Here is a 27,534-nt window from a genome sequence, read left to right on the forward strand (position 1 = left end):
TTGGTGCTAGCTTATTTTTTTCTAAGTGATTTTAAGTGCTGCCTCTGACGAAAAAATCTGCCTTTGTTTCAATATTTTTGTCCTAGATACACTTAATCATAGTGCCCCGTTTTTCCTGTGTGCGCCAGAAATGGAGGTAACTTGTCCGCTTATGGTTTGTTTACATTTTTACCTCCATTTCTGCGCCTCATCAGGCATTAGGTAATCACTTAGATGCACACAAGTGAATATTGGGACTGTGATTCCATGTATTGTAGCTAGCTAGCTACATATACTAGCCTAGCTGGCTGCTGATGACCAGCTGGGCCTGGGCTGGGCTAGCAAGCGAGTTACATATATACAAAATTCTTTATTGCAAACAGAGATCTACAAGTATTACAGAGGTTAAGGAAACTTCCCACTCAAAAATATCTTCAGTAAGATCAAACTTTTAGCTATATGCAAAATAAAAATAAATCACTGGACGATACGAAAATCAGCAAATAATCCCTCTTTCCTAACACCGTCCCCAATTTCCATTTATTTAACCCTGCACGGAGAGGGTCCTTGTAACTTCTTCGTCACTGAAGGTGCAAACTGCAGACGGCCCCCAGGAAAATTCTGCTATTACGTTTTGGAAAATACCTTTTCTGTCGTTACACGTTTTTAACACTAATTTTGATACTTTTAATGTTAAAGTGCCAGATTTGACCACAATTAATAACGAAAGTTTTCATATATATAATATTTTTTGTTCCTTTCTTGTAGTAAGCCAAAAAGATTTAGCGAGAAGAATTCTTTTGGTCAAGTAAAAATATCCAGCTGTCATTGTGAAACAAATGCATTGCAGTTACGATTGGATATTTATTTTTTTTTATAAAAAAAATCATATTTTGAAAATTTTCCAAAAAATAGTGGCAAGAAAGTATCAAAACAGGTAGAATATAAAGTAAAACGCATTCTTTTACTTAGCCAGAATTTCCTCCCCACTAATGTTTCCTCGCGTCTATCTCATCGTCCGCAAGAACCACACCTTATTTTCACAAGGTTTTTTTGATATTGGTGTTGTCATTTAATAGTTTACCTCTCCTCTGTGTCAAGCCTTTAGGACTAGATTAAACAATGACTGTTTAAAAATCAAGGTAGGATGGCGATAACAGCGCTGTTAATTCAAAGAGATAATTTTATATGTTACATTGTAAAAGTTTGTCATGGAACTACTTTTGCCACAACGCCTGGCCAGATCAATCTCGTTTTTGGAGCTTCTTTTTGCACTTGAATAATAAAGTGAAAGAAAAGCTCTGCGGTCAAGATTGTGGCGAGACCAGAGTCTACTTCTGTTATGTAAAGACAAAAAAAAGCCATTGTGTAGTTTGGGAAACTTAGTGTAACCAATAAATCGCAAGCCCTGGGGTATCTTGCATGGGCGATGGGTCATAAACACACAAGATGCCCTGGGAACGAGGTTGATCACAAGCGTTTGCGTTAAAACAATGTGTCTTAGTGAACGTTCACTTACTGGTATTTTGCTGTTCTACGCTGCACCACGAAGTCCTTCTCTGTGACATTTAAATAAATGTCAACGGGGCGATTCTTTAGTAATTATTCTCTGTTATTTGGCTCTAAAATCGTTAAATTCTTGGGTCATTCGGTCTTTCTTGTCTGCTCAAACATATTACACGAAAAACAGAATTTCCAGCACGCGTGAACGAGTCGAAAGTGAAGTCGTTGCAACTATTTGTGAGGCACTAGCAAAGACGTCAATCAAAAGTACGGATAAATAAATACGAATAACACAACTTCGTTGCAAAAACAAAAAGGGATATTTCATTGTATATATTGGCGTCGGCGTACAACCTTGTTTCCAGGGTATTGTTAATAAATACGGTTGCAGCAAAAATTGTTGGCCGCTTCCGTTAATAACGGCTTAGGGGCCGTAAGACCCTGTGGACGAGGTTAGTTGTGTAAAAAAGCAGCGATTGAATAATTATAATTCAGGTCCTTGTTAATCCGTGTGGAATTAGGATGCTGGGCAAGAAAAATAATCGATTTGAGGCAGGACAGATAAAGTGTGCTGTTGGTAAGAGTCATCTAGATGAAAAATGTTCTTGTTATTTTTGATGCTACGTACTTAGATTATTTGGTTTCATTGTTAAAATTTCCTTTAAAATGGCAATAGACCACAGGTTGTTTTCTCGAGGTTGTGACAAATGTTTTTCATAAGTTTAAGGGGTTTTTAGTTAAAGTTGGGCAGTAGGTAGTCCAACAGTCACTACTGGATTATGCCATTATCTCCGCGAGGCTTATCATGGTTGACCCCTAGAGGAACAAACTTTGCATAGATTGCCGGAAAATGATTTTTTCAGCCTTGCCACCTCGTCCACAGAGGATCATCCTGTATTTTTTCAACACCGGTATATGGCGTATCGACCGTATGGATGATAAGAAAAGGTTTTCTGGGAACAATGTCTCCGTTTGTTTTTGCCACTTCCTAGGTATCTCACAAATTTTTCAAAATCTTTGAACCCTTTTTCACGCTCCTTGTCGTTTTTATACTGAAAACTTTAAATTTGTTTCAGTTTCGTAAACAACCTCGTCCCCAGGGCATTTAAACCTCGGCAGGCTTTTGGATTCGTGGTTTCGGGAACGAGGTCGGTTTTATTTCCTTTTCTACTTTTATGGTATTAGTATTGTCTCAAGATGAGGACAGTGTGCAATATAAACCAAGCAATAATCTTTGTTTTCTAATGCCTCTTGTGGCTTAAAGGAGGAGTTTTAAAACAATGTCATAAACTACTTCTATATTTCACAGCATGCGACACACTTTAATACTGTCCTTTTTAATCCTACAATGATACGGCCAAACTACTCTTGCGCTTATGCTGAGTGCATTCTAAATTTGCGATCGTGTGTAGTTTCAAATTCGTTAAAAAATTGAAAAGAATGTACAGTTTTCATGAAGATGCTCTTTTAACAAAAAGTACTCTTTACGCGAATCATAATTGTTTTTGAATATTGGACAAAAGTGACGAAATTTAGAAAATATTTTTCTCTTGCTAAAAATTATTTTCGTATTAAAATCTACCTAATAACTTAGTCTAGCAGAAAAGTGACTGCAAAAAGTATAAAAAGAGAGTTTTTTAAAAATTGAAAAAATAACGAGTTTCCTGTGACAAATATTTTGCCTGACGAATATTTTGTCTGGCATTTCTTTGTAGTAAAAATGCATCCTCGTCCCCAGGATTTGTTACGCTTTTTATATTTGGACGGCCTGACCAAATATAAAAAGACTGTTGATAAACGTGCCTAGCTTCTTCGCGTAATGCTTTATCGGTTTTGAGTGATAATAAAGCTATTTATTGAATTTACGCGCCCGAAGGCGTAGGAAATTCTTTAAAACCGTCTTTTTTTTCTTTCGGAGCATTTTTTGAGAAAAAAATCGACCCTGGGATTTCACGTTCCTCTGAGAGGAGGATAGATAACTAAACTAACTAACCCTGTCCCAAATGGTCAATTGCAACGTCACAGATTTAAACTTCGTACCCAAGCTCCCTAAGTACTGGGAAGTCATCTAAATGACGTTTCAGGCCAAAACTGGTATTTGTCTTTGACAAAATTTGGCACAGTTAACAAAAAAAGTATGCTGAACATAATGGTGACATCATAATTTTGGTTCTTGTCACCTAAATGTCATTTTAGGCAAAAATTGGTCCAAAATTTAAAACTACTTTATTTTTGACGAAATTTGGCACAGTAAACAAATAAAGTATGCTGAACATGGTGGTGAGATCAAAATTTTGATTTTTTGCCACCTTAAATGTCATTTTAGGCCCAAATTGGTCCAAAAATTAAAACTACTTCATTTTTAACAAAAATTGGCAAAGTTAACAAAAAAAGTATGCTGAACATAATGGTGACATCAAAATTTTGATTTTTGTCACCTAAATGCATTATAGGCCAAAATTGGTCCAAAAATTAAAACCACTTCATTTTCGACCAAATTTGGCACAGTTAACAAATAAAGTATGCTGAAAATGATGATTATAGAAAAATGTAATTTTTTGTCACCTAAATGTCATTTCAGGCCAAAATTTGTCCAAGAATTAAAACTACTTCATTTTTAACAAAAATTGGCAAAGTTAACAAAAAAAGTATGCTGAACATAATGGTGACATCAAAATTTTGATTTTTGTCACCTAAATGCCATTATAGGCCAAAATTGGTCCAAAAATTAAAACCACTTCATTTTCGACCAAATTTGGCACACTTAACAAATAAAGTATGCTGAAAATGATGATTATAGAAAAATGTAATTTTTTGTCACCTAAATGTCATTTCAGGCCAAAATTTGTCCAAAAATTAAAACTACTTTATTTTCGACAAAAATTGGCACAGTTAATAAAAAAGTATGCTGAAAATGATGGTCACATCAAAATTAAGACCATAAACGTTTCAATCGAAAGACTTTCAACCATAAATGATAGGCTGTATTTTTTGTTAGCAATTTCTTTTAAAATGTGAGTTTATTATGACACATTTCGTTTTGTTTGCGTTTGTTGTAAGATATAATGTCACTTGTGTGCTTTATCTTCAGAGCTTCATGCACCAAACCTCTTCGAATGTTTGGCATGATTTGCCATGACACAACAAATTAGCAGGTTGTCATCAAATTTTTTGCTAGCGAGCGGAAATTCTTAGAGCCCCCAGGGCTTCTTGTTAAGTTTATTTCGAAAAGTAATGATTGACTTATACATTGCCTTTCTTTTTAGCATGCGCAGCAAAAAATTCACGCAGATTCTATGCGCCAGCGCCACACGTTTGCATTATATTTTGGGGGTAACGCCCTCCAGCCAAAAGGGGCCGGGTCGGCAAAAATCAGAATGCGTTATGTATTTTATTAGTGTCTTGTGACCATCGCTTTCGTTTGCGCGTGATTCCAAAAAATGAAGTATTAAAACAAAAATCCAGCTGACACTCTCTTTCTTTTGTTACAATGTTCTTATTGAAAATTGAGAAAATGAAGTAAGCTGTCATGAATTAAAAAGGCAAGAAGGCATGAAGAAAAGTGATGTAATTTTTTGTGCAAATTTCCAAAAAAAAAAGTTGTCTTTGTTCCTCCTCAGTAGTGTAAAAACACACATTATAGAAAATTTGTATCATGAAGTAACTGGTAGCATACGACAAATTTCGCATGGAACGCAATTTGTAAATTTGGAAAATGAATTAGGATGCTGGGCAAGAACAGTAATTGATGTGAGGCAGGACAGATAAAGTGTGCTGCTGCTGGTAAATTGTTCTCCTGGCAAATGTTATGTGATATTTTAAACCAATTAAAAGTCTGTATTTTTTAAGGTAGCCATTATAATTTGAGGGAAAACGCACTGTTTATGCAGCCAGCTCTTCTTAAATAGGGGCTGTGCATTTTTCATAGAAACTTTGTTTATTTACTTGAAACTGGACATATTGTGTAGTTTCAGTCACCATTTATGTCTTTGTGGACCATACATTGTCAGTGGTTTCCAAGGCATTACCCAAATATCTTCACTTCCAATTTGTTTATTTATTTATTGACTCATCTATAATTATTTATTCTCATGGATGTTATTTTTTTCCTCTTCATTCATGAAGGTTCACTCTTATGTTACTATAAACAGATAATCACATGGTGTATATTTGCACACAATATGTTATCAAATTATCATGACCTAAAGATGCCATGTACAAGCTGGTCCTTTTCATGTATTGGCTCAGTATGTTGCTACATGATAATATCAGGATTCATAAAAGGGTGTGTTTTACCATAATGATATCAAGTAATATCAATATCAAGTAATAATAAAATACACAGGCCACACACACATCTGTCCAAATTTTTGGCTGACATATGAAGCTTGACATTTCCATGTGCCACTTGTAGGAATTAGAACAAACAATTTTCCCTACAAAAACCTTGAAATCTCTTGTAGCCAAATTGTTATGCAAGGAAACCATGCAGCTAGATGTGGCCCATATCATTGAAGTTTTCATTGGGGAGAAATACTAATCATGAACATTATTTTTAAATGAGGTTGTTATTCAGGATAAAATATACAAAATATTTTTACCACCCATTACCATTATTATTTTTTCCATGCTGGAGATAAGTGGGGGACGTTTAAACTTGTGAACCCCAAACACGAGAATTGAGTGTCTGAACTAGCGATGCTCTCAGACTTAACTTTCTTGTCTCCATTTGCCGAAATAATAATTAAAATTAATTTGAACAACATTAGTTTCAGTCAGTAATAACTCTTGGTTCCTTCAATTAAACAAAAAACAAACAGCGATGTAAGGAACATTCTTTTCTAATGTTTTTATAATTTTGTTATCCAATTATATCTCAGCAATCACAGTGTGCATGATAAAATAGATGGCAGCAATGGGGAGGAGATAGTTGTGTGTGTCTTATTAATTGTATTTTATATTTATTTTTGATATTTTCAATGGTCACCTGTTGCTTAAGATAAAAAAAGAAAATTATCATCTATACATTTAATTTTAACATTTTCCAATATTTTCAACAGGAATTAAAAATGAAGCCCTGGGCACTAGGTTGTGAAATACATGTCAATAACACCTAAAATAATACCTGCTTTACTGCTCTACTATCAGAAGCAAATCATTTCAATGTGCTCAATGTGATTGTATATTTATATAAATATATTAGAATTACATTTAACACAAAAGAAAAATGATGTCCAGAATTGTGTTTTAGAGAGGGCTTGTAATAGGTGCACTGGCAAGCAATAGAAATTTAACGCAATTTTACTGTGTAAAAAAAATTAAAATTACGTAGTTGAAGTAAAGTTACGTAGGTATAGGATCGTGCGTTAGTTATATTAATATGTGCATTTTATCCCATTATTTTCTTCAATCATGTATAAACTTTAAATTTCACAAAAAAGGACAGAAAATAAAACTTATCACATAACCCACACCACATTATAACCCGCACCAACAGTGGAAGTCGTAAAAATCAACTTATAACCTGCCAGTTATATACTGGAAAATACAGTAGTTATATTAACAAGTGCATAAATTTTTAACTTATTTCATTAGTCCTGTTTTAGTGGCATTGTTATCGTTAAATTCCTCCCTAATTTTTTCACAAGCCTTACTTTCAAGCAAAGATAAAATATATATAATGTATTTGAAAACTTTTTCTGTCATCTCCTTGCAGAAGTTGCAAAAACCATGAGGACTTCTGTTATATGTTCTAATACTTCTAATATAATATTATATAGACTCGATTCCAATCACAACCAAAAAATTAATTGACATGTGATGGAAAGAGAACATTTGCTACCCAAAGGTAATTTGTTGTGTTTCTTTTGCTTAATTATTTTTAAAACAAAAAAAATAAAGATCGGATCTAAGAACTGTGAAATTTTGGGTTTTGATTGGTTGATAAAATTTTTTGAAAGTTGAGAGATTATTTCAATGTTTTTTGCAGAGAGTTAAAAAAATAATAATAAAAAACAAAAAAATATCAGCTATCTACCTAATAAAATTTAAGTCTTCATTTTACTCTAAAGTACAAATGCAGCTTAATATTTGCGGCATTATAATATTTTTGACAACAATTTAGGTCCACAACTTGACAGTAAAAGAGAAAATGAACACTATCAAAAACGAGAGCAGAGGGCATTACAGCAGCCTACTGTGAGGGATTATGATCCATTACCTACTGATCCTCCTTTAATCACACAAAATTATGGTGCAGCTGTAAGTTATTAATATATTTTTTATTACCACCTGTTGAAGGTTTAAATTTGGGCTTAAGGATACAATGACCTGCTTGCGAATCATTTTGTTTTTCATAATAAAATAAAGAGGGAAAAATGGTAAAAAAAACTTCTTTCACTTTCACTTTTTTAAAAGCGTGCTAAAAACATTTAATATTCCTAGGATATTTCTACTCTGTATGAAAATTAAAGAGAGTTAAGTAGAAGGCATAAGGCATCATTTTTAGTTCTTAACCGGTTATACCTGTGTAAACAATAAACTAGACTTGTATGAGAAAGTACTTTATATATCTTTAATAAAATATTCATATAGAGTTGAAAGTGGATGTAACATTCCTCCACCAAGCCTCTTGGCTGGTAAAAGAAAAAATCTTTGTGCTTTTTTAAAGGTGTATATTTTTGTCAAACAATTACACTCTATTTTTTGCAATATATATCTTAGGCTAACAATTGGCTCTTTAACGCAGAGGAAGTAACAAGTTGTCATAATAATGCTTAAAAGTGTATGTATTTCAGTCATAAAACAACTATTTTAATAAAAAAATATATATTTTTAGTACATGTGGTTGTTTTGTTTTAAAAAAAATTATACCTGAAAAAGAGCTTCACAACCATAATATTTTCAACAAACAAACATTTTACTGAGGGGAGTTTTTCACGAACACAGCTTGAAGGTTGAAATTATTTATATCATTTTTTTTTCTTTTTGAGGGGATTTTTGTCATGGAAATATAATCATTTTTCTGGCTTTAAGAATATGAAGATTTGATGGGGGGTTACTATCACTAGCAAAGAAGATATCTTAAATGTATATACTGATATAATATATCCTTAAACATTTACATTTAGAATGAGAACCATTAAACAACCAATACATGAGAACTACTAAATATGACCTGAATTTGGCAGTTCTTAATTTTAAATCTTTTTCAGCCTGAATTGTTCTCATTAAATTGTAAGAACACAAATCCAGAATTCATTTTTTTTTTTTTTTAGTTCTTTGGAATTTGTGTTTTAGAGAAAATTAGGTGTTTGTTGCTGAAGCAGTTCTATTGTGCCTATAAACGATCACACCAAAATTAATATTATTACAGTTGCTCTGTTGGATAGAAAAGAAACAGTCACAAGCAAAAACAATTATGGATAGCCTGATAGAGAATAGCGAAATCAGCCAAATCAGTGACTTGTTCTTATAAAATTGTAAGCATGTGTGGGTATAGGAGTAACGTTAAATTGAATTTGACAAGACAAAAACCATGTATATATCTAAGCAAATGTGACATGTTTTGACACTTCAAAAGTTTTTCAATGAACAGTAAGACAGGTGGTAAAAAAGATACAAAACTAACATTTTTTATGTACCATTTTACATTTCTATATAAAGCTTCAAACGTGCAAACGACAATGAACGTATTTTAAAGTATAGAGTATCCAATATAAAGAAACAAAAATAACTTTTTTTATTACAAACCTAGTATTCCTTTTAAAAAAATGTTTTAACAAAAGACTTTTTGACTTGCAGATTGCAAACTGCTAGTATAAGTTGTGCTATCTAGTTGTAAAAATTAACAGAGTTTTGTTAATTAGGCAGGTTTATTTTAATGTATAGTTTTGCATGGATAAAATAGGTGAGGAAAACTTTTATAGACTAAAATTAACATCGTTTAAACGATGCTTCCTTTACAAATATTAGGAACACTTTCATTCTTCCACAATTAATATTAATGGCGAAGACTTAAAAGAACTACCAAATGAATATGCTGGACCAGCTTGGCTGTCAGTTTTGTTCTGTTGTTTTCCTCTTGCAGCTTTAGCAATCCATGAATCAAACCAGGTATGTTGAACAATAACAGGGCAGGCTATCAATAAGAGATGGGTACATGCACATGCCCACACAATCTGTAGCTTGTGTGATAATTCATTGTGTCCAAGTGATATATTAAAAACCATATTTGTTTCCATTGTAATCATTTAGAGATGTTTATGCAACGCCATATTTTTTTCCAAAGACTATAATATAAAGAGTGAATCTTTTTTATTATGTTAACAGTCAATCTAATTGCATGAAACCTTAAAGATTATAACAAGTCATGAAACAAACCATGATAAAAACCTTTTCAGTGCGAAGCTTCTAGTATTTTTGTAGGCTAAATCACTCCCATTTACTTTAAACCTTCCTTTTACTTGTAATTTTGACATTTTGAAATCACAAAATTGATCAGCATGTCCAGTTTACCAAGCTACACTTTTCTTATTGATGGGCCTGCAATATTTTTTGTTTGTTTGTTTCTGTTTTTTAAAGGCAGAAAGTCCATTAAAGTAAGTGTGTAACAATGTTTTTTATGGAGCCCTGCAAAAAGTCGTCATAGGTACAATCAGGTGTTTTACTGACAATTTAGCACTCAAACTTAGCCTTAAAATATGTCATTATAAATGTAATGACAGTAGGTTCGCTTTTTGTGATATCAGTTGGCAATTAAAAAAGAAAAATTACATAACCAAACATATAGATCTCTGCAAACATTACTGCTACTAAGTTTTGCTCTACTTAACGTTCCAGTACTTTACCCTCAACCCTGTCCTCCCTCCATTTTACAGTAAAAAGAATGCATTATTGCATTCAAATCAAATTGGTGGTAAATTTTAGGCCTTTTATGTAAATTTAAAAACCCTATAAATTTGGCATATGTCATTAACAATTGCAATTGCCAATTACCAATGCTAATTCGAACGGTTGTAATGTTATGTTATGATTTAAGAAATGAACAAAAACAGAGATAATGAATCTTCGTTTTTTAAATCTTAAATCATAAAGTCTGACTTATACGGAGGATTTATATGTTAATTACTAGGTTCTGCAAGATATTTATGTAATTTTATTTTATTTTTAGGTTAAAATATCAATTGAGAGAAATGAAATCGATAAAGCACATATCCATTCAATAGCTGCTAAAAAATTTTCATCTTTGGCTGTAGTTTTTGGCATATTGTTTTTAATTTGTGGGATGATCCTTCTAGCAAAATTTGCATAGTTTTCATAATGACATAAATAGACAAAATATTTTTATAGCTTTCTTGTTTTTAAAATTTTTAGCCAGATTCTTTTGAAATGGGGCTTAAAATCCAACGTCAGTTTAGGCCCGTCCCATTGGACTGTGACTAAATACTTTGCGAGTTTTTTAAAGAAATACTAACATAAAAAATTCATGCAAGTACAGTAACCTTTTTCTTATAATATGCTACTTCCATCTACTTTCACTTGTTTGCTGATTATCTCTTTGTTGACGTTAGTAAATTAGTTTGATGTTAATACCCAAAATTAGTAGGGTAGCCATTGCATTAACCCATAAATTCAAGGCCAAGTAACTCAGAATCCAGTGGAATAGCTGATGTCTTTTCCTTAACATCATCCTATTATTTTCATCAGCGTTACAAGCAATCAATCATTTTTTTCAACTGTTCAACCAAAGTGGTTTTGGTTTTAAAAGTAAACAAACAAAAGTGATTCGTTTTGAAAATATATTTTTTGTAATGGCACAAAATAGAAAAAATATTAAGGATGGTGAAAATGAAATATAAATTCTTCTGAAATATAACTTTTTCAAAAATGTGTGGTTTTAACATCTTGAAACGTCAATTCTTTTCAAGAAAACATGCCGATTTTAAAGGGGTAAAGACTTTTTTGTTGTCCATGTAAACCTGGCTTAAAGAAATATTTTGCTTCACATTCACAATTTCTATTGTCATACCAATTTTTGCGCTGTGGCAAGTTTTTTTTGTTAAATTTACAACTTCTTGTGCAACCACAAGTAGTTCTTATATAAATTACTTATACCTGAATCTCAGTGTATGTTCAAAATAACTCTTGTCAGATTTCAAGCCCTGTTGAAGTATCAATGCCTATTCCAGGGAGTTTTGGTGTGGCGTTTTATGGACCTGATTTGCTAACTCCATCTTTTGAAATTCAAATCATGATGTAATATTTCCATGTATGACACAAAACATGAATTCAGTAAACGATGCCATTTTTTTATTGCAATTCGTATTTTCATTTTTCAAGAATTTTTGTATTTAATCTGACAATTTTTAACTGACATCTTTTAAACAACACCACTGTTTAAGATGTTGACAGTTATTTGTTCAAAGTAATACATACAGTCTGGTAACTTTTAAATCTCTTGTACAGTTGGTTTTTTTAATTATGGTGGAAGTGTTCAAACAGATTTGATTTTTTAAATTATTTTATTATTCTAATCAAGCATTTTAAGGAATGATAATATGGAATAGTAATACAGAATTTTTATTTATTTTACTGCAATAAGAAATTTGACCTATGTTCTCTTAATTTAGCATATAATATTGTGCATGATATTGTTTAGTTGCTTTCACAAATTCAGTTCATATTTTAGCAAAATAGTGATATATATATATATATTATAAAACATTTTGTGTCTGTAATACACATTGCATTAGGTGCAAACCGGGATTAAACATGCTGTCGACCATGTCACAAAATAAAAAAATTGTATTACATTATTTTACTTGACATGTGTTTTTGATGTCATTGGGTTTATATTATATTATATTATTATTATTATTATAAAACATTGTACATGGTTTTTTGTAACAAATAATGCAACTATCTGAAAATTGTGTTTTTTATCTTCCCTTAAAAAATATGAAAAACCCTGATGTTTTTATTTTATTATCTATTGGGTTTTTTAAATTTAGTCAGAAATGATTAGGATGAAGTAGTTGTAAGCCTGCGCAAAATTCACAGGAATTCACCCATGGCTACTTATAGCTACCATCTTTGACTTACAGACAGATTCTAAGTTAGCACTTAGAAATTTCACTCTTGTTTACCTGGTGATAGATTTTAAAACTTGTTGCTGAAGAATTCGATTAGTGCTACCTATTTCCACTTCCAATACTGCAATTCATAATTGTCTTTAATTTGTTGTTGTCGTAAAAAGATGTTTAAACTTTGTTGATTGGCAAGAAAAAGTCAATATGAAAATGGGATGAGAATTAAAAACAATGTTCACAAGCTTCAAAATTACCTTGGTTATTATTCGTTGATTTAAAAATAGCGTTAAGATTCCTGCTTTTTCTAAGTTTCTCCATAAACACAGATAAGTCATAATTTGCTCAGGTAATTTGATTATCCAGACAAGCTTCTTAAGGGTGGGCAGTTGATAGAGAGAAATGTTTGTTGAACTTTTCATTCCATGCTAACATGTGGGAAGCTCTTACTTGTGAGAGCAACTAATCAATGCATTAAAGAACCTTATATGTATAGTGGTGTGATTTTTTATTAGGCTGAGCTGTTAAATGAAGATGCGTCAGTTGATGATGAGCCTAGGGTTCCAAATGATTATTCTGGACAAGCCTGGTTATCCATGCTATGCTGTTGTTTTCCATTAGCCCTTCCAGCTGTGTATAGATCAGACAAGGTATGTGTGTAAAATTGTCTGGATCATTAAATATATTTGTTTTCAAGCCAAAATATAGTATATTTTAATTACCTGTGTGATATTGCATGGTTATAAACTTCCTTGTGTATTATTTATAGGTATTACAACCGATACGGTTATAAACTTATATATTATTTATAGGTATTACAATCGATACGTAGTGGTGATTTAGAGCAAGCACGCATACATTCTGAAGCGGCCAGAAAACTTGCATCATTAGCTGTAGTTTATGGAATTCTTTTAATTATCTTAACCATTGGACTTTACATCCTTATATCAAAAGAGGTTACACATAATTTTGAATGACAAAAAGATATATTAGCTAATATATAACCTTTTTCTTATCTTTTTAGCTGTTGGGAGATGTTTCTTACGCTATAATTAGAACACTTTGCTGCTATATTTTAGAAAAAATTGTTGTATCAATCATTGTATCAATTTTCCTGCAATTTTTGCTATACATGCGGAAAAAGTAAAATGTATTATAGTGCCTTTTTAAATCAAGTGTCTTTTTGAAGAATTAAAATCTGAATTGCCCCTGGGCATATAAAGCACACTACAAAGTGAAACTTGTCCCAACATATTTTTTTTAATTAATATTCTATTAATTTTTATTGACAAACTTTTATGGTCTTTTATTTTGATGTTTATTGCTTTATTTTTATATATACATAACCCTCAACAAAACATTTGTATTGATAAAAATGAAATATACTGGACATGTCGAAAAGTGGACATTCTTGTTTGTGCTTTATTTACTACAGACTTTAAACTCTTTAGGGGTTATCTTGGCTAAAAATAATAAGACAATTTACATGATAATTGGATAAATAAAACATTAATATTGGAATGACAATTAACTACTATTGATTTCCATTATGTCAGCATGTCTGCCAGACCTTGAATTTTTAATACCTGCCATTTCTAAATAACAAACAAACTTAAACACTTTGAGTACTTACAAAAACATTCTGTTTTGTAACTAATTTATCTATTGTGTTCTTAATTACCAATTTTCGTATGTATGGGCTATTATCTTATATTAATGTCTGATCATAAAGTTGCCTAAGTAGCAAGTTTTAATTATTACTGATGTAATTGTGTGCAGTTTTATACATGATGGAGTTGAAGGTAAAAACATTGTTTTTACGAAAAAATTGAACACTTTGAATAACAAATTGAACTGCTTTTTGTTCCTTTTTTTATTGAAAGCTCTTATGTAAAACATGTTTTTTTGATTTTAGCTTCATGGAAACCTTTAGGCAAAAATTACTATACAATATAATGTTGAAAAGATCGATTAAAAGTTGGAGTGCTGTAACAGTGGCTGCCACGATAGGCACATTATGTTCATATAATCAATATCGGAAATATGTTGCTAGTTCTGTTGTGCATGCCAATCCAAATGATGATACAGGATGGTTCAGTTCATTATTGTCTAAAAGAGACTCCTACCCAAACCCTAGTTCAAGTGATCTAAATGTAACTGCAATTTTACGAAGACAAGAATTTACTAAGAAATTTGGCCAGGATAAATTTGATCCAATTTCTTGGTTTGAAACCAATCATTATAGTGCAAATAATCCAATTGAGGATCGGCATTGTGAATGTCGATTTAATTTAAGTGATTCGTTCTTTTTTGGAATATTTGATGGACACAGCGGCTGGCATTGCTCTGAAAGTTTAAGACTTCGACTACCATTATATTTATCTTTGGCTTTTGGAAGTAATGAAGAAAGAAGGAAGTTTTTATCAAAGGAACTTAGTCCAAACAAAATGATGGAGTTTTTAGGCAACCCTGATGATGACTGCCCAACTTTCAATTTTCCAGACAATTTTCCTGAAAAGCAGAAACGTTTAAAAAGTGGCAGTAGATTTTTTGCAGAAAAGGCTTGTGACATGGTTCCACGATTAAATATTAGTGATACCCTCAAGTACACATTTATGTCACTGGATAGAGATATCACAAGAGAAGCTATACCTGATGGTAAATGCAATGAACCAATATGGACGGGACTCTCTGGTGCAGTTGTCGTTGGAGCATATATAAAAGGAAATGATCTTTATATTGCTAACACAGGTGTGCATTTTTTTGAATTAAATTAATTGTTTTTCCAAATTATTTTTGCAAAAACTGCTTTTAGGTTGTTTTAATTGTATTGTTGTGTTTGTTTGTTTGTTTTTCTAATCACAAGGAACCAACTTTGTGTAATGAAAAAACAAGAAACCAACTTTTGTTTCAGCTGCGTCGTCATCTTTTCTTATGTCTTAATCACTGATATATTTTAAAAATAATGTTATCAAAACATTAATATTCTTTAGGAGATTGTAGGGCTGTAATCGGCATGCGGTCTGCATCAGGTAAATGGTTTGATATTCCTATGTCTGAGGACCACACTGTTAATAACGTTCATGAAGTGAAGAGACTAAAGGAGGAGCATCCGCAGGAAAAAGATACTGTTGTTTTTAATGGGAGATTACTTGGTCAGCTGCAGCCGTTGCGTTCATTTGGCGATGTTGCATATAAATGGACTAAGGATCTGCATAAAGAGGTTCTTGATATTCTCTATGGACGACCAGTTGTTGCCAAACATATTTACCACACTCCGCCGTACTTAACCGCCCAACCAGATGTAAGTCATAAAAAAATTGACAAAGACGATCGCTTTATTATCTTAGCAACTGATGGACTTTGGGAAGTTGTGTCTAACGAAAAAGCTGTGAATATTGTTGGTAAATATCTTGATGACTTAAGACATGGAATCAAACCAGAAGAAAATGCTGCAACAAAACTTATTCGATACGCTTTAGGACAAGGGAACAAGCAGAAAGTTGAAGATATGTTACAACTACCTTTGCATTGCAAAAGAGATTATCATGATGATATAACTGTAACTGTCATTTACTTAGACAAAGATTATAGACAATTAAAATCTAAACTTTAATTTCTTGTTTAGAGATTACAATAGAAAGTAATCAGTCATGAGAATAGGTACATCCAGCAAGCTGTTAGGAGTTTTTTATATTTTAAACAAAATTCCATCCTTTGTATTTGTACACAGCAGCAACAAAGATATTACTAATACATCAATTAACTCTATCTCTACTAAACTTTTTGTGCCTCAGGGGTTGGGGGCTATAGGTGGGATGAGGAAGGGGCAGATTGTGCACTAACCTTATCTTTGTAAATCAAATAATTTTGCAAAATTCCAATTATTACTTTTTGGATCCTCTTGTGTAAGCTTCCCATACCCAGGTTGCAAATAAGCCCAGAAGTTCAATAAGCTCTTTGGTGCTTAATTGATGCATTATTAATCCTTCTTTATTTGCTGTTTTAAATATTGTCAATTTCTTTTAGTATATCTAGAGATCCACTTACCTCTGTTTACCTTTAAGTTCACATTATAAGTTCATGACTCAACCATGAAGTTAGAAATATCAGAAAAAGAAGCACAAAGCTATATAGTTCTAGTTCCTAAAACGTTAAATTTAAACTTAAAATAGAATTACATAGGGGCGTGCTTTCATCAGCAATAATATTTTAATCTAACCTAAGAGCCTAAGTCCGCTGTGAACATTGAAAAGTTTGATGTGTGTGTTACTTAGATACAAACGACATTCTTGATTACTTTTGGCTATGAAATTCTACACTCTCCTGCTTAATAAAGGGCTGTAGTTGCACTTGTATTTTCTATCCTTATTTTATTATTCTGTTGTAGTATAATTTATGTATATAATATTTGTCAAAGTAATTATATTAAAAGCATTATTTGCTACTAGTTTTTACTAAAATAAAATATTAAAAAGGCCTTGTTGTATTATACTTGCATTAACAGAAAAAAAACATGTAAAATAGCCAAATGATTTGATACATACCCTTTGTTAATTATTATTTTAAGTTTGACGTGATTAACATAAACAAACGTTCTACTATTATTGAAAACTCATGATCACATCAATGCAAGTGGCTTGCGTTATGATTTTAGTTGATTGAATTATTATTAGATGAAAGCATTAATTATTTCCTTCATATTCTATATCATTTTAATGGCTGATACAAGAGCTAGTAAATTGCCTGTCGTTATCAATACATGGCCTTGGACCAAACCAACTTTGCAAGGTATCTTTTTTCTATATTTCCCTTGATTTCCCTCCTTTCGGCAAAACTACATTGGTGTATAAGTTAACAAATCTAATACTAAGATGCTAGGACCATTTAAAACTATTGGGCTGTTAAAAGGATTTCTGCATTGAAAATGATATTTTTATATGCTTTTAAGAATAAAATGTTGTTCATTAAATCATTGTGGATTTTTTTTAAAAATCTTTTTTGTTCTTAATTTATTCAATATTTAAATCAATGATGATGTCATAAGGTCAGACGAAATCTTTGAAGCTAAATATCTTGAAAACGAAAAAATTAATAAACAAATTTTTATCTGCTATGACATCAAAAAATATAATTTTCAATGCAGAAATCTCTTTGAGCACTGTGAACTTGCCATTGACTGTGCTGATTATTACTTTGTTGTTTTTAACTTCAAATTAGATGAAATTTGTTTTCATGATAAGGGATTATTTCAGTATTCATAGCTGCTACTGTGTTTTTGTTAAAAGATTGAGTTTTAAAGCTCTTTGAAGTGCCAGAATGGTTGTTGGTGTTAAGGGGGAAATTTCAATATTCTGACTTTCTATTCTAAAGTTTTCTTTTCATAAGTCCGTTGCTTGAGTTATTTAAAGGCTTGTGTGTGAATGTATCGACTGATTTTTGTGTTTCAGCATTTAAAGCTTTGCAACAGAATCTGTCATTAATTGATGCTGTCGTAGCAGGGTGCACAGCAGCGGAAGAAGATAGAAGCATTCCAACTGTTGGTTGGGGTGGAAGGTATGCACGGGTTGCTACTATTTATGTATTTTTGACTTACCATTCACAAAGCAGGAACTAATGTCGATTTTTGCCATGCTTTGTCGTAATTGTAATGCTATCACGAAGAATGTATTTTATCTAATCACAAGCTATTAACTTTATTTGACCATTTAAAGACTTAAACTATCTGCATTTAAGGCAATTCTGTTTGTCTTTTTTTTTCACAGTCCGTCAGAAAACGGTGAAACAGCACTGGATGCAATGGTTATGGATGGGTAAGTAAAAATCTGTAATAAAAAAATTGTGAAATTTCAGATTCCTTCAAACAAAGTTGAAATTACTTATTCCAAAACGCCATCAAATTTTAAAATTAAGTGAATGACATTGGAGACCAGATTATAAATTGTATGCTTATATGTATGTCCACAATTTAGTGTCACATATAATGTTGATGAATGTATTTTAGTGTCACACATAAATGTTGATGAATGTATTTTAGTGTTACCCATAATGTTGATGAATGTATGTTAGTGTCACAAATAAATGTTGATGATTGTATATTAGTGTTACACATAATGTTGATGAATGTATTTTAGTGTTACCCATAATGTTGATGAATGTATGTTAGTGTCACACGTAAATGTTGATGATTGTATATTAGTGTTACACATAATGTTGATGAATGTATTTTAGTGTTACCCATAATGTTGATAAGTGTATGTTAGTGTCACACATAAATGTTGATGATTGTATATTAGTGTCACACATAAATGTTGATGAGTGTATATTAGTGTCACTCATAATGTTGATGAATGTATATTAGTGTCACTCTTAATGTTGAGGAATGTATATTAGTGTCACACATAATGTTGTATTTTAGTGTTACTTAGAATGTTTCTGAATAATTATAGTGTTACACATAATGTTGGTGCAGTTGGTAGCATGAAGAGTATTAAAAATGCAATTGGAGTTGCCCGACATGTTTTGGAGAATACTCAACATACTTTTTTAGTTGGTGACGATGGTAAGAAATTATTTGATAATTAATTCTACTTGTTAAATTTGGGAGTCTCCTTTTGTAATGTAATGCCCTGTATTTCTTTGACTAAAGCTGTCCAGTAAAGTATTACAGTTTCATACAAAATTCATAGTTTCATATAAAGAAAAAAGACGAATCTGTTTTTATGTAATTGACCATGCGGTCCATAAATCACATTTTAACTATACCCTTTTGTTCTTGAGAGAAAGGGCTGGCTAAACTCACTTAATTGTTTTCACCTCCAGCTAATTTTTTATACTGTGCTCTTAAAACGTGAATTTCATTCCATTCATATAGCTTTTTTGTATGCAGATACTTAGTCGACTATTATGTTTATAAGAACCTGGGCTTAACCCTATTCGGTCTGACGGTTTTTAGTTAATAACTCCTTATTGCTATGTTATATGGCTATGAAACACACTGAGTTTCAATATTTATCTATTAGTCACCTGCATGCCAAATGTTTAGGTCCCGTACCTTTCAGAGGCTTTGATATTGGCTATTACTCGAAACTACCCCTAAAAATCTTTATGAATCCTTATAATGGGGAAAACATAATAACTTCTGTTAGGATTATTCTTAGAACTTGAAACTTGCAACACAACTTTATTTTATTAAGAAGAATCATTTTGCATAATTTGGACACGTGATTATTCCGAATTCCCGATTTTGTCGGATTTTAACCGAAAATCGAAAAAAAACGGATTTTCGAGCAATTTTTGGCAATTTTTTATGAGATCCACGTATAAACCGAAAAATATGTTAAATAACTTTTCTTTAACTTTCAGAAACTTCAAACAGAATGCAAAAATTCGCTCTGGAACAAAATTAATTAAATTTTAAGCAGATAGTGGCATTTTTAACAAATTTGAAGCTTCTGATGACGTCACAGAAAATGTGCTGACGCAAGCAAAAATATATTGCTGCCATTTTGTTCCTTTTTTGACGTGCTATAAGCGTGTCAAGTTTGATTCAATTTGAACAACCCTATAAAAAGTTATTGAGGGGGGATGGATTCCACCCCTCCCCCCGATCATAGTATGTTCGAAAAAAACTGGACCAAATAGGGTTAAACAGCGGTTACTTGAGAAAAACACTTTGCCAAGAAAGAAGGATGCGTGTGTTGGTGGTTTATATTTACGGTTTTTACTTACGTTCTTGCGTTTTGAAATGCTTGCTGTAAAAACAGGGAGCATATTTAGTCACTGACATCTTTAAGAACGCCTTACATGTTTGATAACAAAGATGACTTTACTAAAAAATGTTAAAGAGAGATATGCTTGTGTAAATAAAAGTCGTTTTTAAAGACAAAATAATTTTAAAGGAAAAAAGCCAACGAGTCTTGACTGGTAAAATGCGATGAACCAATATTGCAATATTTCTTGCCAACAAAACGTGCAGCTTTTTTTGGTTATTTTGCCAGTTATTTCCGGTTTGTAGTACAAGATTATTTACAAGCAACTAAAGTACTGTAATTCTCAGTTAAGTTTTGGCCTTTTTAAGTTAATTTGAATTAGGTTCCGCACCATAAATTGGAATTCAGTATTTTTTAATCTCACATAGTGGTTTTCGAAACAGTTTTTTTTAAAGAAACATAGTGGGTTGTGGAAGTATGATCCATGCCAGATCCCGATGTTATATTCCATTTTCTTTGTTCTAGCGACAAAATTTGCTGTACAGATGGGGTTTAAGTTAGAAAATATAAGTTCTGATGAATCAATGTAGGTACACAGTGTTTTTGCATTTCGTTTTTATAACATTTCGTTTTTATAACTTTTTTACGTTTTGTATACAACAAAAATCAATTTCTTTATATAATATTGAGATATTCTGTATACGTTTTTGTTCTGTTTGTGTTAGTGAGGAATGGGAAAAGTGGAAGCAAAACAATTGTCAACCGAATTTTTGGCAGGTAATGTTGTTGGATATGTAACTAAAACGAAGTGTACTCTTTATCTCCGTTGTGTTATGTACCTCAATTCCTTTATTGGATGTAAAGAAGAATATTGAGCTTAAAAATAGTCTCTCGTTTTTTGAAATATATAATATAATTCGGATTTCTTTTAGAATGTGTCTCCTGATCCACGTTCTCAATGTGGTCCGTACACACCGCTATCAAGGTATGTAAATTACACATCTGCATTAATTTAGTAATGATGTTTTATTCGCAAAAAAATATAACATATGACTTTTTGTACGAGCTGGCGGTTTTAGTGGTCGCGTGTGTTGTGCGTGCGTGCGTGTGTGTGCGTACCGGTATTAATTCAGAAGCGTTAGGTATGCTAGGATCACATTCTTAAGAAGGGGCCCCATAGAAGACATTAATACGGACATATGAACTACGAAACAACTAATAAGAGTGAGAAGAAAATAAAGATGAATGGGGAGGCCTAAATGGCATTCAATGCTGTAATGCTATATTTCCATCATTTTGCATGTTTTCGTGTATTAGTGCACTTCATTTCCAATATATGTCATTTTAAGTTCCATAAACATAAAATTTTACCATTTTCTTAGTGCAACCTTAAGCTCTTCTAATGGAATGAAGTTTAGTGAAGATAATCATGACACAATAGGTGAGGTTAATTATGTTGCTAGAATACGCGCTGTTTAACAAATGAGACAGAAGAACGGAAACGAAAGCAGTTTTCTCTAAACGTTTTTTGTTTGTTTATTTGTTTTTGTTACTTTTTTTGTGTTTTAGGTTTGTTAGTAGTTGGTGAAAATGGCAACATAGCTGCAGGGACGTCAACGAATGGAGCAAAATTTAAAATTTCGGGGTAACTTAATATTTACCTGTGAAACACTGCTCCTGTGTGCATTATAATACGAATCACCAGAATAAATACTTTGTTCTCTTTATTACAGGCGTGTTGGTGATTCACCCATAGTAGGTGCAGGTGCTTACGTGGATAACGAAGTAGGGGCAGCGTCTGGAACAGGTGATGGTGATATCATGATGAGATTTCTACCAAGGTATGCGTTGTGATAAACTTTCAGCTTTTCTGGGTCAACATTTTACTATGCTGATAATATACAACTGTCCTTGTGCTATTTAAAAGTTTTCGTTAATATATCGAATGATACATATGTGGTAACAGCTGTGGTAACTTATGGCTAGGTAGTCGTGCTCTATTACGTCTCGTTTTTCAACTAAGTGAAAGAAATCTTAAATTAGCTATGTTATTCTATAGTTCGTTTTAGATTTTAAACTAAAATTTTGAACATCTTTTTAGATAATTATTTGAGAAAAAGTGAAAGTTGTATATTTTGTGAACATTGTGACGCTAGAGTGAACAAAGGCTAAAATAATACTTTTGAGATTAAGCACGACACGTTTTTTTTTTTAAATCCATTTTTTATTTCAGCTTTAGTTGCTAGTTAAAGGACTTCCAAAAGATATATTTTTAACTTATTCTTATGTTCTACCTCCTATTAAGTGTTTGTGTCGATTGACACTTTCATCAATCGACACGCTACAAAAGGACTTGACGATATGTTGATGATGTCTTTCTAGGTTGATGGGAAGCATATTATAACGCGTGCTAAGTTATTGATGATGATAGAAAATCTTGTTTAGTTATCAAATCGTGGAGAACATGCGTAATGGTATGACACCAACTGCGGCAGCTGAGGATGCTTTGCGTAGAATAATCAAATATTACAGCAAGTTTGAAGGTGCATTGATTGCCGTCAATAAAAAGGGAGATTATGGTAAGCAAACCTACTTAGATTCGTACTGAGTGACAACATGAAAGAAACTTTCGATACGAAGTTTGTAAGAAACCATCGGAATACCTTATTTTATGAAAGCAATGCGGACATTTTGCCAAATAATAACATTAAAAACACCTTAAGAACTGAGTCTTATCAATTTTTCCAGCTTAGAAAATTCCACACAGATTCGGATTTCTTCTTTAAAATATATGTTAAGTATAAAAATTGTTCAGAACGTAAAAATACAATTTCATTTTCAAAAACCTCGGCCAAAATGCACTCGAAATAAACCCAAAGAATATTAGATACAGTTTTAAGAAGAGTAATTCGTTAACAATTTAGTATTTTAACAAAACGTTTCAACATATCAGAATATTTTACCAAAATGGATTTAGTGTATAATTGTTGCATTTTTGAAACATTTAACCGTGCACGGCATTATGGTGTCAATTCGGGCTTATTTGGATAATAAACTCTCTAATACATGCAGACAATTAAACTACGTACATTCTCTTTGATTATGAAAATAGTTCAACAAAATCTGCACTTTTAATAAATTATACTTTAGCCCGTACGTTCTACCGTCAAAACTTTCGAGGTTTCTACTTAAGCGTGAATTATCGAGAACGGCTGTGTCTCGCTCTTCTCCGTAAGTTCTTATGGCTTCGTTAAGCTCTTGTCTCTTCTTCGTAGAAGCTGGCGAGTAAACATCGTGTAAAGTCTCTACTATATATTTTGGCCATACATAGGAGGTCTTTTTTTGTTCTTCGATAATATACTTCAGGAAATAATTCATGTAACTGTTTTTATCGGAGTTAAAATGCGTGGCAGCTCCTATGACTATGTACGAATCTTCCGACAAGTACATGCTTTCGTATTTTCGAGCTGTCTTTTTCATTACAAAGGACTGGTAGTCTGCGAAATATTCTAATTGGAATTTAAACTTTTGACCATTACATAGCCCGTTGACTTGTTTTGATGACGTCACTAAATAATGTCGACAGTCGTTGTTTAGTAGTTGGTACTCTTGTGTACAATTCTGCATGATTTCGTCGTCATGGTGATGTTTAGCGTTAATAGCGCCATTATTATAATTGTGTGTTAGAAATAGTACAAACGCGGTGAAAAAATGTCGAGCTTGACTGTCACCTAAAGAAAACAGCAACATACACGGTTAGTTTTTATAAACTTCCAAGATTCTTCAAACAAAAAGGGATGTATTTTAGCTGTGTCATCTTTCGACGCTATTCTATTTTGATATCTATTTCAAAGTAGGGATGTCTTCAAACGTAGAAGTCTGTGTTGAAGTGTCATCACACAAACGAGTCTTAAGATGAATTCTCTTTTTTTCATGGAGTTATTCTTTTGGAAATACTAATCTGATCATTTTCTGAATGTACAAATTGCTTGGCATATATTTTTTTAAAATGTGTGCAGTGTGAGGTGCATTCTACGACTATGTGTGGTTTGATGCTTTGAAATCTGTCTTGAATATTCAAGCTTTAATCTGTAATTTATTTTCCCTCTTTAGTTCATATTACATGGAAGCAACATTGCTTGAGTAATGTTTACTCGATCGAAGAAAAAATATGCAAACTTTTTAAATTGCACAGGCAAAATAAAAGACAATGGGTTAAATATTAAGATGGCGACTAGAATTTTGTTTAATATATAGAGAAATTCAAAATGAGAACAGGGCTTGGTAATGTATCAGGAACCAATTTGAAATAAATAGGAATTGGAACTTTGAACCTCGCCATCTTTGACACCTTGGAACGTAAAGTAGAAAGTACTAACCCAAAAATACTATCTTCTTTGCTTTATCAGCAAGAATACTGCATGCGTCCATCATTTCAAATGTTCTAATTTTACATTGTTCATTCATGGGTTTCCATTGCACTCTTTGTGGTGGGAGGTACTTTCTCATATCAAATGACTTCTCGTGCTGGCAATGATCGTTTGTGCTACCGCACCACCCGCTGGCTTCAGCACAACAGGGTAATTCTGCATCCTGCGCTGCGTCACAATGTGCAGCCAGCCGTGTGTTGGGTATTGGAAAGTGGATGCCACACCTGAGAGAATGAAAATAACTTTGTATTTACAATTTTGTAAGGAACTTTTGGAAACTACCTTTGCTTGACACTCAATAGAAGGTAAATAAAATGAAGGCAAACGTTAACTGCTTTTCTCAGTCGTTTTTTATTCTACTTGTGTGCTTGGCAATCTTCAGAAAATATTGAGTTTGCTTTTTTTAAAATTCTGACCGTCTGCTGTTGTTGAAAGATGCTGCAGGTACTACGTTTTTACTGAACGTTTTATACTCGGCGTTTTTACTCGAAATTTTAAACTCGACTCTTTTACTCGACGAATAGTAATGCTCTTAATAACAGCTCTGCTTTTGGTTAAGAAGAAAAAAAAGGAAATTATACGTATGTTGCGGAAAGACACAAATAAATAATTTTATTTTCATATAAACCTTCCATCTGTTCTCGTCATGTTCACTGGCAAATTTAGTTTTCTTCGTATTTCACCGACACTTTCTTGTTTCCATGGAAACACTTGATTATATGAAGTTTTTTCCCATCGACCCTTGATTGCTGTGTTTAGCACATCGTGACAGTAAACCACAATGTTACAGTTTTTTGAGTATTTTTTGGGCGCATTCACCCTCACGATTTCCTTCTTTTTGTTTACTACATTTTTCTTGGTCAGTGAGTTTTTCAGGAGTATCACAACGATAAGCGCTGCGATGAATAGCAAAACGTACAAATGTGATTTCTTGACCACAAAATACTTGCTTTGACCTAAAAAAATGTTAGTAATGTTAACAATTCGGTTTTAATTCATTTAGCAATATCTTTTTATTGTTTTTTACAGTTTTTAATTTTAAATTCCCTGATAATAATGCCCTTTAAATTCCAACCAAGTTTTTGCAACCGAAAATCTAAGTATAACCTTACTCGTACAAAATTTGGCGAAAATGGCGATTTTGACCTGAAAGAGCCAAAGTTCACCGCATTATTTATTTTGCTGTCGTCGCCAATATGACATTTCCAATTCATAAGAACACGGCAAAAAAAGGAACACATTGTTTGAAATAGTATCGCCTTGATGTCGTTAACAATAGTAGATTAATTAAAGCGAAGGAAAAGTGCCGAGTGTTAAAACAAGCTTTTATGGAGCTTAATCTTTACAGGGTAAACCTCTACCTCTTTTTTTACCGTAAAATCTTCTGTTGTAACGAATGTTAGCTTCATCACTACTCGTGTCGAATTCCTGCATGTTCAGCGTTTGGTGCGCTGTTCTTGAATTGCTAGAAGTTAATCAATTTCTTGCTTGAAATTTATTAGTTGCTTTGTTAGTTTGTCTGTTCAGCTTTAATTTTCACGTGTTCTTATTCGAATGCGAAGAATAAATGCTTTGTTGTTATATGGTGTATCACCATGGAAACTGTGTTTTTACATCTTGGTACGTTATAAAAGCATCACGTGTTTTTTTCTTGGTTTTTATTTGCTTGTTTTATAAAACACGTGTTTAATAACAATATTACTTACTAGAAAGGAAATTTTGTGTACAAATTTTTAAGCTTAAGTCCAATGTTTTAATATATGTTTTTGTATTTTTTAATGAAGCCATCCAATAGTTTTAACATATTTACCACTTGCAACATGGTTAATTTTATGTGAACTAGAATTTTTTTTTCCACAGGTGCAGCCTGCTATGGGTGGACATTTGAATATTCAGTTGTAAATCCGATTCTTGGCTCGGTTCACATTGTACAAGTTGAACCGATAAAAAGTTGAACGGACTGAAAACTGACTAAAATGTATCAAGAAATTGGAAAATAAAAAATAAATGAAAAAAGACTGGAATAATCAGAGTTTTTAGCTAGCATTCTTAATACTTGATATATAAACGAACCATTGTATATGGGACTTATAGAGAATATTGTTTCGCTTTTGACGCGAAATACATGTTTTTTATAAGTAAGTGAATCCAGATATGCTTATGCGAAAAACACAATCATGCTTACAGTATGCTTTTATGAGAGAAACAAATGCAATAAAATCAGATGATCCCGTTTTTACCTTTCTAAGAAAAGCCACAAAACATATGAGTGAAACCCGGGGATTTATTTACGCGATAGCAATAAGTACCACCCCATGCAGAGATTACAGAAACCGAAGAGGAAGAAAAACAAGATGGTGATACCGACGATATAGGCGTATTTGTAAACAACTCTCATCCCAAATCTCCAAAATTTTAATTTAACAAAACTTTATGGTTGTTGCTGCAGCAGCAGTGACGATAACTGGGCATGCTGTTGTTCTTCGTACTGTCGCACTTGCTGTCCATCGTATTCCCATGGCAATATTTAGGGAACACATTTGTTACACTTAATTTTTATAATGATTTTTCTTTTGTGGAATGTAAGTTCAAAATATTTATATTCTTTGTCAGCTTATGCGCAAATAAACTGTGATCAATCCAATTTATCTCTCATCTTTAATTCATTTGGTAGTTTTTTCTTCCTGCGATTCTAACTTACGTATTTTCATTAATTCGAATTCTCCTGAAATCTCCTAAATTTTTGTATGTGCTTTTTCCCACTAATCTTAAATATCCTAAAAAAATTAGTTGCAAAATGAATACCCGTGTATTTTTTGTGTA

General features: G+C 32.3%; 4 protein-coding genes across 6 annotated transcripts; 3 read left to right on the forward strand and 1 right to left on the reverse strand.

The window, feature by feature from the left end:
- The first annotated feature begins 7,172 nt into the window (after window positions 1-7,172).
- LOC130653610 (synapse differentiation-inducing gene protein 1-like) lies at window positions 7,173-13,975 on the forward strand. Of its 2 annotated transcripts, none has more exons than XM_057456132.1 (4): window positions 7,173-7,330; window positions 7,607-7,743; window positions 9,457-9,597; window positions 10,655-12,413. In XM_057456132.1, exons 1-4 carry the CDS (start codon window positions 7,303-7,305, stop codon window positions 10,793-10,795), a joined length of 447 nt encoding a protein of 148 aa, XP_057312115.1. In that variant the 5' UTR covers window positions 7,173-7,302; the 3' UTR covers window positions 10,796-12,413. The 2 variants fall into 2 exon arrangements, with proteins under 2 accessions (XP_057312115.1, XP_057312114.1); XM_057456131.1 differs by lacking the exons at window positions 9,457-9,597; window positions 10,655-12,413 and adding exons at window positions 13,085-13,219; window positions 13,382-13,975 and having other exon boundaries at window positions 7,174-7,330.
- A 477-nt stretch (window positions 13,976-14,452) lies between these two features.
- Window positions 14,453-17,011, forward strand: LOC130653607 (pyruvate dehydrogenase [acetyl-transferring]-phosphatase 2, mitochondrial-like). Its single transcript, XM_057456127.1, has 2 exons — window positions 14,453-15,320; window positions 15,563-17,011. Exons 1-2 carry the CDS (start codon window positions 14,489-14,491, stop codon window positions 16,183-16,185), a joined length of 1,455 nt encoding a protein of 484 aa, XP_057312110.1. The 5' UTR covers window positions 14,453-14,488; the 3' UTR covers window positions 16,186-17,011.
- An 80-nt stretch (window positions 17,012-17,091) lies between these two features.
- Window positions 17,092-27,355, forward strand: LOC130653609 (N(4)-(Beta-N-acetylglucosaminyl)-L-asparaginase-like). The gene is made up of 12 exons (XM_057456130.1): window positions 17,092-17,360; window positions 18,020-18,125; window positions 18,335-18,382; window positions 19,019-19,131; window positions 20,807-20,867; window positions 21,007-21,058; window positions 21,214-21,266; window positions 21,664-21,722; window positions 21,851-21,926; window positions 22,015-22,122; window positions 22,727-22,860; window positions 26,572-27,355. Exons 1-12 carry the CDS (start codon window positions 17,246-17,248, stop codon window positions 26,664-26,666), a joined length of 1,020 nt encoding a protein of 339 aa, XP_057312113.1. The 5' UTR covers window positions 17,092-17,245; the 3' UTR covers window positions 26,667-27,355.
- On the reverse strand, window positions 23,358-26,251 carry LOC130653608 (uncharacterized). Of its 2 annotated transcripts, none has more exons than XM_057456129.1 (4): window positions 26,085-26,251; window positions 25,340-25,667; window positions 24,661-24,935; window positions 23,358-24,012 (listed from the first exon to the last, which is right to left on the reverse strand). In XM_057456129.1, the coding sequence occupies exons 1-4, from the start codon at window positions 26,143-26,145 to the stop codon at window positions 23,363-23,365; spliced, it is 1,314 nt and encodes a 437-aa protein (XP_057312112.1). In that variant the 5' UTR covers window positions 26,146-26,251; the 3' UTR covers window positions 23,358-23,362. The 2 variants fall into 2 exon arrangements, with proteins under 2 accessions (XP_057312112.1, XP_057312111.1); XM_057456128.1 differs by having other exon boundaries at window positions 26,073-26,249.
- Window positions 27,356-27,534: the final 179 nt, after the last annotated feature.

This window comes from Hydractinia symbiolongicarpus, chromosome 8 (assembly GCF_029227915.1).
Source record: "Hydractinia symbiolongicarpus strain clone_291-10 chromosome 8, HSymV2.1, whole genome shotgun sequence".
Lineage (NCBI taxonomy): Eukaryota > Metazoa > Cnidaria > Hydrozoa > Anthoathecata > Hydractiniidae > Hydractinia > Hydractinia symbiolongicarpus.